Here is a 14,700-nt window from a genome sequence, read left to right as displayed (position 1 = left end):
TGGATAGATTAATTCTATACCTGCAAAGACATTAACGGATCCGCTATCAGTAACTACTGGTATGACATTTTTCTCTCCAACACGTTGAACCATGTGATCAACCAACTCAAACATTTTTTCTCCAGTTTCTGCATAACCCGAAGCATCAATAGATTCTAAGAACACAGTTCCTTTTGGAGAATTCACCAAAAACTTTATCAATGTCCTATTCCTCTTGTCTGTCCAACCATCAGCCATTATAGAGCAACCATAATGTGCCCATTCTTCTTCATAGGACTGTAATATCTTTTTGCTAACCTCCATTTCTTTATTAAGGAAGGAGACACGGACCTCATGGTAGCTAGGTGCTTTCATGCCAATACCATATTGACCAATTGCATCGATCATTACTTGAAATTGAGGATATTTAACGACATTAAATGGAATCGCTGCATCATACAACCATCGAGCTATTTCTCTACATGCTCTTCCCGCAACTCCTTCTTGCAAGTATCATTGATTGTTGTTTGCTTTAGATTTCTTTCCTTTTTTCTTGAATTTTCAGCATTTTGTGTGAAGTATAAATCTATTGGTCCCTTTTGTCGTTGTCGTTTCTTTGCATTCAAATTTTTACTACTTCCTTGGTGCGAGCTCATCATAATGGTTTTTTCATCTTCATCTTCTTCATCACCGCCAAAAGCATCTACTTCAATAATATTATCCGGAAAATTACCTTCAAACATCTTGCTTGCATTAACCTTATTTATCATAAAAGATTGAATCTCTTCTCGCATAGGTGGTGGGCATCTTTGGCAAATGGTTGTATTTCTAAAACCTCCCACAATATGTTGTTTAGCTCTAAATATTCCACCTTTTGTAACTTTATCGCAAAAGTTGCATTTCAAATCATTCTTATTGTTTGGATTAATGCATTGAACATATTTCCAACATGGATCACTTTTTCCACTTGATGATGAAATAGTCTTCTCATTTGAAGAAGCCATGTACCTATAAACGATAAAATGGTTGAGCATTTAATTATATATGTATAACTGCATAAGTGTATAACTAAAACATCAATCATTTAACTAACACATTTATTCTCATATTAATTCCTTCTAACTTGTATTGTTACTTAATGCAATGCAATTATGCAAGAAGCTTTAAGATACAATCATACAAAATAGTTAAAGAAATATATTAGTTTTAATTCTTAATTGTTGAGATCCCTTCATTTTTCTTGCTGCATAATCTTATTGATGTCAACAGTATTACAAGAACAATTTGATGAACTACAGGCTACAGCATATCATGGAAGAGAACATCAACCAATATATATATATATATATATATATATTTCTTTAATATTTAATACACAAATTATAACAAAATTAAATTTAAAAAATCAACAATTACACAAATCTCAGATGAGGAGGTGGTGTTGATCCAGCCGGATGCAAGTGAGATGTAAGGGAGATGAGGCGGTGTCGCGGTGCTGATTCAATCGGATGCAAGAGAAAGGTGACGGTGCCGCGGTGCTGATTCAATCGGATGCAAGGGAGAGGTGGCGGACCTGGCAGTGCTGATCTGGATCCAAGGGAGAGGTGGCGGTGCTGATCTAGAATCCAGATTCAAGGGATAATTCGGGGTGCTGATCCAGCCAAATGCAAGGGAGAGGAGAGGAGTGACGAGGGTTTGGAGATTTTCTATGGATAAGATTGGTTGATTGGTTGATTTGTTGATATGTGGATTAGATTAGGTTTCTCCAATTTAAATCATCAAGATGCAAATATGTGGATGAGATTAAAACTTTAAAACAAGATGTGTGGCCATGATTTAAAGTAGAAATGAATGGGAAAAAACCTACTGCATATCATGGAGGCGCGCCTAGGCCTTCGCCTGGCGCCTGGGCTCAGAGGCGCGCACCTCCTTGACACCGCCCGCCTCATGTGGATAAAGGCGCACATGGGTGAGCCTCGTGCGCCTGGCGCCTCAGGCGCGCCTGTGACAACCTTGATTGAAACCACCTGTACATAACCACTACACATTCTCAAAAATGTGTCCTCACTTGTTATTCGAACTCTCTACTTATAAAGTGTCACGCCCCGAACCTGGAGCATTGACAAACGGCCGCGTACCTACAAGGTCGTGACCAAGTAGGCACGCAAAGCCTCAAAACCTGTCTCACACTAGATAAAATAACCTTTAACAAAGACATTAACTTTAAGACAACATAGAGGCACAATGCCCGATATATAATGGAAGCAAGTAACAAGTGTCTCACAAGACATTAAACATAAGACATAAGTTCTAGGTTCACAACAAGAAAGTTTATTAACTTGAAATATAACTAGGCGGCGACTTGCTCAACGACCCCGCTAAACTATCCACCACCCAACCCTACTCCTGATCTGAAAGATAGAGAGAACAACTTAATGAGCTTGGGAGCCCAATAAGCAACCACTAAAAATATCGGGATCACAAAAATGTTCAATAGTTTCTAAAAGTGTACAAAATGTAACAAAGCGAAATAAATATCAAAGTGAAATCCAGAAATCAGAATTAAATCATAACAGGATTAGTTTACCAAAATAACAAGCATATATGTCCCTCAAACAACTAATGCCAAAACAAAATATCATAGCTCATTTATTTAAACTCGGTGACCCGAGTCGGATTTCAGAACTCATAGGTTTACCCTCGGTGACCCGAGCCAGAATATCATAAGCCGTTATTCTTCACCGACGGAACGGTGCGAAACTATAGTTTCTATGTCAGAAGTACGTGTCGACATGGTCAGTGTTTAACCCCCGATGTGACGTGGGTTATTGCATTGTTAATTGGGGGACTATGAATTTCTATACAAAAAAATATCATGTCCAAAAATTATCAGTCAACACAACAATGAAATTTGGTGATCCCTGCTTTTTTTCTAATGAAAAATAATTCTAATTATTTCAAAATGAATTAGATGCCAATATGTGGTAAGAATAAGTAAAAATTTAATAAAAGCGGGTAACCACATTATTTAAAAATATAAGTAATCCATAACAGAATGGATATTTAAAAATTATAAATCAAGATTTATGCAACCATTTCAATCTTTAAATAGCCATTGTCTCTAGAAGTTCAAAGTAAAAATAAAAACAAGAATATATAATATATTAACGTAACAATGGCGATCAAATTTAGAATCAATTAAATAAACAAATAAATATATAAATAAAAAAATCTATAAATTCGAAGATAATGGTAGATACGATGATTTTTAACCCAAAAACATTTAAACATAACACCATGAATGGTTTTAACAATAAAAACCCAAAAGTAATTAAATAATTATGTGAATCATTTCGATAATTAGAAATTTATATATACATATATATAGGTTTATATGCGGTTTACTTACCTGACTAGCTAACACCAAAACTACAAGCACCACGAAATTAGGCTTCCACAGAACACCCTATATTTGAGAGTACATTCCAATGTATTAAAACGCGAAACATGCTACAAACACACAGGAATATACAGTGGATCAAATTTCTACACTATCATAACACTTAAACATCCAACAACCCAATATATATATATTTACATAGATATATATCTGTGTGTGCTAACTATTCACGCACAGAGCTTCTTCACAATTCCCTGTGGAATTAAAGCAAGCACAGTATCTGAATCTTGAAATCCATTTAATATCTATACAAGTTAAATTAAACACACAACACTCCAACTAACCATCCTAAACATAAAATTTCAACATTTAGATCACAAAGCACAGAATAGTTTCTTACATATAAAGACAAAATCATTGATATTATCCTTATCATAATATGGTGTTGACAAACTAATTGGAAACACAAGTAGCAAATAATTACTAACGACCAAACCTTGAACTCCTTGAAATCAAGCATGGCTTCTAAAATATAGAAAATGATGAACACAGCCATCCAATCCAATAAATTCAATATATATATATACTTTTGTTAAATTTGAGAGTGCTAAAGTGGACGCCAGCACCAATTAATTCCACATTAATTTAAAAAAAAATAAGACTAACAATTTTATTATTTGTTTTCAAATAAAAAATAATATTCTTAACACATAATTTGATCATGAACATAGGCAACAACAATTTGCAAATCAATATAGAAAATTTACTATTCAATGGCTAGTTTCATCATGAAAGAAAAAAAAATCAATCCACCACTTAATCCCTAAATAAAACATTAAACAATACCACAACAAGATCGAGGAAATAAAATTACACCCTTAACCCTAGATCTAGGAAGAGAACGCTTACCTCACAACGATGACAACACTACCCTTGACGAAGAGGCCTATCTCCGTTCTCGCCGCCGGCACCACACACCAAAAAGTAAAAAAAGAAGAGGAAAGAGGCAAGATCTCTCCCTCTTTCTTGGTCCAAACGAAAATCTATATCGGGAGAAACAAAGAGGTGGCGGCTAGGGTTTGAAAACCTAATAAAATATAAAGATTAAGAAAAAAATAAAATTTAATAAAAATGAAGGTTTCTATTCCTCTTCCGTAACAACCATGCATGTAAAAATTAAATGAATTAAATTAAAAACATGTGGGGCCCACATAAAGAGTTCTAATAAACATTCAACTATCAAATTAATAGACCACCTGATCATTGGTGTTTAATAGTGTCATCCTTAGTAGAGGGGGGAATCTCCAGAGTGGCTCATAAAGATATGCAATAGTTTTGGTTTTAACTCATTGAGTTTTAAAGAAGAAAATTTTGGAGGCTAGCATTTAGTGTCGATAAAGATTAATCACTTTATGGGGCTGTTTGGTTACCCGTAAGTGGGTGTAATGTAATTTGACTTACAGGTAAAATGCCAACATAGGTTATTTGATTTGCTATGAAAGGATATTTGTTGTGATTTAAATCACTAATTTTGGGCTTTTTGCTGCATTTGAACTTACGGCCAAATTGGCCATAAGTCAAACTGTAGGGAATGGGTTGGATTAAAATCACCTTTTTGCCAAGCCTGTGAGACCTTCCTCTTCGTTCTCTTTTCCATTCCTAGCTACTTGGTTGTCAAGCCCTCCTTTCTTCAAAGCGTTGCCCACCAGCCGTCGCTCCTCTGATCTCATCTCCCTCGCGTTGCCTCGCCGTTGCTCTTGCAATCCCATCTCTCTCAGGTCCATTGACAAGGTGAAAGAAGGAGAAGAAGAAGGAAAAGAGGAGTTTTTCTAGATCTAAAGAGGTTCTTTGATCTATTTCCATCTTTTTTTTTCTTTGTTTCTTTGGGTTTTCTTTGAATTATGGGACTCTATTCATAATATTCTCATTTTTTTGGATGTTAATTATTATTTGATCAAAGCTGAGAGAGAGTTTGATTGAATCTGTGGATTAATGTTCATAGATCTTAGTATTTACAAGCTTCAAGATTTATTGTGATGGTTTGTTTGATTCTCATTTTGTAATTGGGCTTTATTTCACAATCTTAATGCTCTCGTTGCCCATGATTTCTATGTTTCTTCATTGATAAGATTCTTGTTTTACGGACTTTTCTCATGTTTGACAACTTCTGTGAATTTCTTAGTTTTGATGATTGGTTTTAATTTTTAGTCAATTTGGTCAAATATAAAATTTATCTTGTAAAAATCTAGGTGGTGTGGGACCTTTCATTTCAGGACCATCCTTTAACTCAAAGAATAGAATTGATTCCTAACTAAAGCTAGGTGTCATGGCATTTTATTGGATGTAGATAAGAGTTCAACTTAAATTTTAATTTGTTTTATTGGTTGCATTCTTATATCCTTCAGTATTCTTAAACTTCTCTGAAGCCTTTTTGTTTTTGAAGTTATTTATCAGGATAAAATTTATTTGTGCTCACTTTTCTTTTAACCATTTTCTTAAGATGCTTTAATTGGTGGTGGTAATTTAGATGCCTTACTTGTAAAGCTTGCATGTTGGGTTGTGGGGATTGCTGGCATTTCATAACACAAACCATACCATGTGAATGAGTAAAAACTGATCCTTTTTTTTTTTTATGTGTACCACTCAAAAAAATTCTAAAGACAATAACAAGGAAATGTATTAGTAGGTTAAATTCAAGAATATTAAATAATTAATTTAAAAAATAAAATAAATTTAAATAAATAAAATTCATTAACTTAAATCTATTTAAATAAAATGTATTAACTTAAATAAATAAACAAATTTTAAATGAAATATTAAAGTAAATTATAAATTATAAAAAATTTTGAAAATAGGGGTAATCTCACCACTTAATTTACATGATGATTCTAACCCACAACTTACATCAAACCAAACACTTGAAAAAAAAAATGCAGCATTTTCATTTACAGGCAACCAAACAACCATGATGTAAGTGAAAATACAGTAATTTCAATTATGGGGTTGTTTGGTAACCTGCAACTAGCTGCAACTAGCTGTATTGCAAGTGGAGTTACATGTAAAACATTGTTTGGTTACCTATGAAAAGCATTTTATATGTAAAATATTTTACATGTTATTGTACTATTGCAGGATTTCAACTTATAGCAACTTTTGCTGTAAGTTGAAATCCTGCAAAATAACTTGGTTAAAGTCACTTTCTTTTTAACAAAAAGCATGACATTTCAACTTTCCGCTCTCTTGCTTGACCAGCCCCACCGAAAAGCTCACCGCTCCGGCAGCCTTGAGCTCCAGTCCCGCCTCTCTCTCCGGTAAGGTACTCCTCCTGTCTTGCCCTTTAGATTTGGCCTCAATCTTTGCTCGACCTCTTTTGGGACATTTTGACTGTGAAAACATGTAATGCATACCTGGGAGAAACTAAATGTTTGCTTTTTTTTTTCTTGAATCTGTACGGTTTGAGGATAAATTTATTCTGATGGCTAGTTTGAGGTGGAAAAATTTATCCTGCTACTTGTTCACTTGGTGTTTGTTCCTTTGATTTAGCCGATCTTCTCACTTTGTTTATCCTGTTGCTTGAATCTCAAGAGAATATTTTGAAATTTCATAGCTTTTCTGTATCCCTTTTAAGCTTTTAAAAGTATATATAACTCTATTTACCTTGATTTCATTTAATTGGAAGAGAGGCATGTGGATCTTCACTTGGTTGCTAGCTTCTTGCTCTTTTAATTACAAGCATAAACAATAAGCTGGTATTACACAGGATGTCTAACAACTGATATTTTAGCTATAGTTATAAGTTATAACCAGTATTTAGCTATTACAAGCCATTAAACAAATGCAAAGGTATGGATATGCATAGAGAAATTAGAACTTTAGTGGGTTATGCAACATACCTGTTTGCTCATTTATGGCATTTTGTGTATCCTAAAAACTAAAAGCATAAGATTAAGAGCCAACACCAGGTACAACCACCCAAAAAAAAATGTAGTGGAACAAAAGTTATGTTTTTGGAAAATCCATCAATACACTTGCTGGTTTCTGAAGGAAACAAAACCAAATCCTCTAGAATGACCAGTCTTTTGATCCCACATGACCCTTACATCTCTGCAACATATACAAAGCATAAGTCAGACCAATAAATATATTCCATTTTAAATAAAATAAGAATAGCCATTGCTAATATTTAGCCTGAATGAGCATACCCATTAAAATAAGAATATCTTTTATATTGCACAAACTAAAATCATTGATGTTAAAATGACCTTTATATGATAACAAATATTTTAGGAAAGTCATAAGCATACCCATTAATTTGGGTAACATCATCAATATTCTGGTCTGAAAGTAATAAAAAGTTAATACCAGAAACCCACTGGCATATGCCCAATTAACTTTAATTGGTTGGCAAAACCTGTGATTCATATAGTATAAGATATAGAACTATATGCAAAGCTAAACTAAACACACCCACCCCGAAACCCACAAAAAAAAAAAGCACTTCATTTTACTATGTCATTTTACTAGTGGGAATTATTTGCTAACCATAAATGATCCTATATTATTTTCTTTATTTTTATTTGGTATTGCCAATTACGATACCTGTTTATTGCTAGGATCAAGACTATTATTCCAATGAAATTTGCAAAAAAGTTCAATAGAATCCCACTATTCTTTCATTAAGATTTGTCATACTTGGACGTATTGATTCTTTCTTTGCATGGTGATACTTATATATATATATATATATATATATATATATATATATATATATTTTAATTATTTTAATTATTTTAATTATCTTATTTAAATGACTATTTCAATATGACTTATAGATGGAGTCAAAGTCTGAAGATTAATATGCCGCAATTTCTTCCACTTTATTTACCACCATCTTTGTGTTAATGTGGTTTAGGAGAAGAAACCTTAGTTTGCCATGGGAGCCTTATTACAATAGAGATGCACAACGAGCAAATTATATTTTAAGAATAATATATAGCTCTGATGAGGCTAGTATATCTATGTTGAGAATGAAAAGAACATTATTTTTTGGATTGTGTGATCTTTTAAAAGCGAAAGGATTTCTATACAATACTTTACATGTAAGTGTGGAAAAGCAAGTGGCTATGTTTCTTCACATAGTTGGTCATAATGTGAGAAATAGGGTCATTGGAGTTAATTTTCTAAGATCGGGAGAAACAGTTAGTCGATATTTCAATCATGTCTTGTATGCTATTGGAGAACTTCGGGGTGAATTAATCCAACTACCTAATATAGCCACAAGTCCAATCATCACTCAAGATCCAAGGTTTATGCCATACTTTAAGGTAAGAAATATAGATTTAACTCTAAATAATTTTTTAACTAATACATGCAAGGTGTTAATAATTTTTCATTAATTAATAGGATTGCATTGGAGCACTTGATGGTACACATATTCACGCATCTGTTCCACACGATATTGTAGCTCGTTTCCGTGGAAGAAAGCCTTACCCTAATCAAAATGTATTAGCGGTAATTAATTTTGAATTAAAGTTTACATATGTACTAGCCGGTTGGGAAGGTTGAGCACATGATGCACTTGTCCTTCGGAATGCTTTGGAAAGAGAAGATGGGCTTGTAGTGCCGGAAGGTATCATAAAATTATTTCAAAATTAACATAGTTAATCTAATACAATTGTGTAATTAATAGATTGTGTCTATTTTGTTATAGGCAAATACTACCTATTAGACCCTGGAAACTCCACCCTACCCGGTTTTATATCACCATTTCGTGGTGTCCGATACCATCTCAAGGATTTTAGTGCACGAACTCCATCAAATAGCAAGGAGTTGTTAAATTATAGGCATTTCTCTTTGTGTACTTCAGTGGAACGAGCCTTTGGTGCTTTAAAAAATTGGTTCAAAATTCTAACATCTAGATCATTTTTCTCATTTCAAACACAAGTGGATATTGTCATTGCGTGTTGCATACTTCATAATCACATTTTACAAAGAGGTAATGATATATATGTACCAAATATTGAAGATTGGGAACCAAACACAAATGTACACGAGGTGAGAACGCAAGCCCAAGATCGTGAAGAAACAAGGGAATGGTGTGCAATACGAGAAACAATTATGAATGATATGCGGATTAATAGATAAAATCTAACTTCCTATGTTTTCTTAAGGAAAAAAATTGTGGGCTTATGGAACGCTATATGTTATCCAAATTTTGTTGTTTAATTATACAAAACAAATCTTGTGGTGAAACTTGTTTATGTGTTGTTTTCGTTTGTGATATTATTCAATGCCTCCTTACATTTTTTAAATGAGTTTGTTATACATTGCCCATTATTGGATAAGATCAATTTTGAAATAATTACTTCAATGCTAATTATGTGATACAGATGGAGTCTCAAGACTTAACACAAGAAAGCCATGACTCTATTGGAAGGAAAACATCAACTAATTTCTGATGGACAGCTATCATGACATCTTTCATGTTGGCATCTTTGGTTGAGCAAGCAAATTTTGGCGTTAAATTTGACAAGGGATTTAAAAGTGTTGCCATAAATGTTGTTGCTAGGGCTGTGGGTGAAAGGTTCAATTTAGCCATAAGTGACACACATGTTTTCAATCGGCTTAGGTATGTAAGAAAAATATGGCTAATAATAAAGAAGATTAAGAATTTAAGTGGTGTATCATGGGATGATGTGGAGAAAAAAATAATCATGGGAGAGGAGGAATGCCGAATATACATACAAGTAAGTAGTGACTTAGAGTTTTTATAATATATTTTCAATATTTGTGCATTGACTTTAATTAGAGAATGCGTATTTATCTTCGTAGGCCCACACCGGGGAAGAGATTTATATTAATAAGCCAATTCAGGACTATGAAGAGATGGCAATTGTATGTGGAAATGATCAAGTAACGGGATCTTTTGCGAGAACAGGTGCTCAAAGTTCTAGAAGCCTAGGCACACAAATGGAACCACCACTACAAACGCCAATAATCAATTTTGATGGCCAAAGTCAAGGCTTCGATGATTTTGACGACATTGGACAAACTCAACCTCCTACAAATGACACACCGATGAGCTCCACCTCCTAAGCCAAAAATGGTAAAAAACGAGAAAAAAGTGCTAAAGCGGATGAAGAAATCATGCGAAATGTTGAGCATCAATTAGGAAGAATTGCAAATGCATTAGAGGGAGACAAGAGTCAATTTATTAGTAAGCAATTGCTTGATGAGATTATGACTTTAAGTGAGCACTACACCGAATATGGTCTTGGACTGGCATATGACTATTTGCTTCAAAATCTTCCTTTAGCAAACGGGTTTATGAATAAAACTCATTCACTTTGTTGCTTTTGGATGGATGATTTTATTGATCAATTAAGGGGTGGTCGTCGAGCATGAGTTGTTATAACACCATATCATGTTGTTTTATCTTAACTTGGGATGATGTCTTTGGACAATGTTATGTTTTGTTTTAATTGTACAAGTATCATGAGATGATGTCTTTGTTATTTATTTATTTATTTATTTTGTTTTTGTTGTTGGATGGACAATTGTCATGTTATATTTGAACTATGAATGTTGAATGTCGTATTTTGGAAGAACAAGGCTTCATATTTGTGTTTTTGTGTATCATTATTTTGATGTGTATTATGAATGTTGAATGCCATATTTTTAATTTTTATTTTTTGTTGTTGTTAGATGGACAATTGTCATGTTATATTTGAACTATGAATGTTGAATATCATATTTTGGATGAACAATCAAAATAAAATTAATTAATTATTTTTTATATATAAAGTATTAATTAAGTAATAATGAATAATAAATAATTTATGTATTTTTTTAAATGTAATCACTAATTTATTAAATCAACTTATTAGTTTCAATAATTAATTTAATGAAATTATTTATTTTAGTTTAAATTATTTTTTATGAAAAATATTAATTAATTAATTAATTAATTAAATAATAATAATAATAATAGGGGTAATCTCACCCCTTCACTTACATAATAACCGTATCTTTTAACTTACATCAAACCCAAAAAAAAAAAGTAAATGCAACATTTTCAATTACAGCAAATCAAACAAAAATGATGTAAATTGAAATGCATGATTTTCACTTACACTGTAATTCTATTTACATGTAATTTCACTTACAGGTAACCAAACAACCCCTACATGTAGTTTGACTTACACTGAAATCATACATGGCCAAATATTAACTCTAACACATCAAGTACTGAAATGATTACATGAGAATTCATGGAGTATTGTATAGTCGTGGCATGCTCACAAGATGTATGTTCATAGATTTCTTAAACTGGAAAAGGGAAAGAAAAGGAAGGAAAAAAAAATCATGAACTAGTTGATTATCCAGTATTTTAGTTGATCTCTTTTTTTATATGATCTCCTTCTCTCATTTCTCTCTTCAATCCAATCTCCTTGTCTTTGATTTCATTTCCTTCTCTTTTGTGTCTAATTTCATTTTCTTCTTATCTTTTTCCTTTTTTAGATTTATTCGTCTCTTCTTATTTGTTTCTCTCGGATCGTCTATGTTGGATTTCCTTCTCCCTAATTTTTTTTTGTTTTCTCTCTTTTCTCCCTATTTTTTAAGTTTCAAGTTTTCCTCTTTTCATCTCAGTTGCTCTTCTTCTCTTATGAACTTTTCTTCTTCTTTTCTTTTTCCTCTTGATTTTTTTTACTATGTTTCCTTCTCCTTTTTTTTCTCTCTCCTATCCTATATGGCTTTTTTTTAATCCTTTTGATCTTCGTCTCCTCTCTCGAGCATTATTTCTCTTTAGGATTTTCATCCTCCTTGAGTCTTCTCTTCTTCCTTTTCTCCTCTTTAAGTCTTCTTTTTTTCCCTCTTAGCAATGTCTTTTTTTTTCTTCTTCTTCTCCCTCTTCATTTTATTTTGCTATCTATTTATTTTTTCCTTTCTATTTTTCACAAGTCATCTTCCCATTCATAATTGTTCACCAACACTGTTTGTTTGTTTGTTTGTTTGTTTTTGTTTTGTTTTTGTTTTTTTTTTTTACATAAATCTCCGCTCTTGTTACAAGAGATCGGAGATTTTTTTTTTTTGTATTTTATTTTTTAATTTTGAATTTAAAATTTTATTTAAGTCAAAATTTGATTGTTTTCTAAATATAAATATAAATATAATTTTTTATTTTTTATTTTTAATTTACATAAATTTGTATAAATATGAACTATAAGACCCATTTGGATTCAAGGAGACTCCTTTTGATGCATGCCCATATTTGGGATGCATCAAATGGCATGGGAAAGGCATGGAGGAGAAATATATACTCCCCTCAAACCTAGCATTGTAGAGGAAGGAGATAATTGTTTATTGATGATTATTGTTATATATTATAAGGTGTGGGTAAAGAAGTAATATCATGTAACATATACAGGTGTTCTAATAACCCTAATATACCCCCTCAAGATAGTGTACATTCTGTAACACCAATCTTGTGACAAAACATAGTTAGTTTAGGCCATGGGAGATACTTGGTGAGAGCATCTGCAAGTTGATCAACAGAAAAGACATGAACAATGCGAAGTGTTGAAGACTGAACAAGATCACGAACAAAGTGGTAATCAACAACCAAATGTTTCATCCGAGTGTGGAAGACTAGATTAGCACACAAATAAGTAGCCCAAAGATTATCTGAGTAGATAGTAGGCACATGTAACATAGGGATCTTAAGCTCAATAAGTAAGGATCAAATCTATTGTAACTCAACAATGGTAGCAGCAATAGCATGATACTCAGCTTCAGTAGAAGAGCGGGCAATGGTGGGTTGTTTGGTGGAGCGCCAAGAAATGGGATTGGCACCAAGAAACATATCATAAGCTCCAGTAGAGGTACGGTCGTTAGGATCACCAGCCCAATCAACATCCAAGTAACCATAAAGTGTAAGAGGTGTGTCAGATAATAAGCGAATCCCAAGATTTTGAGTGCCACTAAGATATCGAAGAAGACGCTTAACAACACCCCAATGAGTTTCGGATGAGGCATGCATGAACTGAGAGAGTTTATTCACAGCATAAGCAATATCCGGTTGAGTCATGCAAAGATATTGAAGACCACCAATAACCTGTCAAAAATGAGTGGGATCAGTAGCTAGAGATCCATCAGATATGGATAATGAGGCACCAACAGCAATAGGTGTAGGAACTGGTTTGGAATCAAGCATGTTATGTCGCAAAAGGAGATCAATAAGGTACTTGTGCTGAGTAAGAAGTAAACAAATAGAAGTTGGGAGAACTTCAATACCATAGAAGTAGCTAAGAGTGCCAAGATCTTTTATACAAAACTTGGCATGCAACTGATGAATGATGTGGTCGGCCAAGGATAAATCAATGCCTGTAATAATAAGATCATCCACATAGACCATAAAGTAGATTATGTGATGATTCCGCATGAGAATGAATAGTGAGGTATCATCCCGAGAGGCAACAAAACCAAGAGTGTGAAGAAAGCCCGTCAGTTCATTATACCAAGCACGTGGAGCCTGTTTAAAGCCATAGAGAGCTTTGCGTAAGCGACAGACATGGTGAGGGAATTGAGGATCAATCATACCATGTGGTTGTTCCATAAACACCTCTTCAGTAAGATGCCCATTAAGAAAAGCATTATGGACATCCAGTTGTTTAAGAGGCCACTGATAGTGTGGGGTGATAGAGAGGACTGTACGGATGGTAACAGGATTGACAACCGGGCTGAAGGTCTCATGAAAATCGATGCCAGGATGCTGATGAAATCCTTTGGCAACTAGTCGGGCCTTGTATTTATCAATGGAGCCATCAGAATGATGTTTGATACGAAAAACGCACTTGTTACCAACAAGATTTTGGTTTAGTACCGGAGAGATAAGGTCCCAAGTGTGATTCCGAAGAAGAGTGTGATACTCATCATGCATGGCCTATGCCCACAGTGGATTCTGCATTGCTTGGGAGACAGTAAAAGGCTTAGTGTCACCAGAAACTAAAGTAGAAAAGACCATATTTGGGATTAGGCTTCACGATGGAATTCTTGAGTCTAGTGATTATAGGATGAGAATTCTCACAAGAAGAAGGTGTGGGATCCAAGTTAGAGGTGTCAAGAGTAGGAGAAGCCAGAGGAACAATGATGGAAAATGGGGAAGCATCAGATAAGGCACACTCAGCACCCACGGCTGATGTGACTGGAGAAGGAAGTGTCAGATCACTTGGTGCCAAACAGTTAGACGAAGACAAGTGTGGTACTGGAAGCCATGAGATAGCATTGAGTAGGGAGTCCGGGGTGGAGGAGGAGGATGATTG

General features: G+C 33.9%; 1 protein-coding gene across 1 annotated transcript; it reads right to left on the bottom strand.

The window, feature by feature from the left end:
• Positions 1-449: 449 nt before the first annotated feature.
• On the bottom strand, positions 450-983 carry LOC120254803. The gene has a single exon (XM_039262827.1). The coding sequence runs from the start codon at positions 981-983 to the stop codon at positions 450-452; it is 534 nt and encodes a 177-aa protein (XP_039118761.1).
• Positions 984-14,700: the final 13,717 nt, after the last annotated feature.

The sequence above is a fragment of the Dioscorea cayenensis genome, unplaced genomic scaffold (assembly GCF_009730915.1).
Source record: "Dioscorea cayenensis subsp. rotundata cultivar TDr96_F1 unplaced genomic scaffold, TDr96_F1_v2_PseudoChromosome.rev07_lg8_w22 25.fasta BLBR01000641.1, whole genome shotgun sequence".
Classification (NCBI taxonomy): Eukaryota; Viridiplantae; Streptophyta; class Magnoliopsida; order Dioscoreales; family Dioscoreaceae; genus Dioscorea; species Dioscorea cayenensis.
This window is presented reverse-complemented; position numbering and strand designations above follow the sequence as displayed.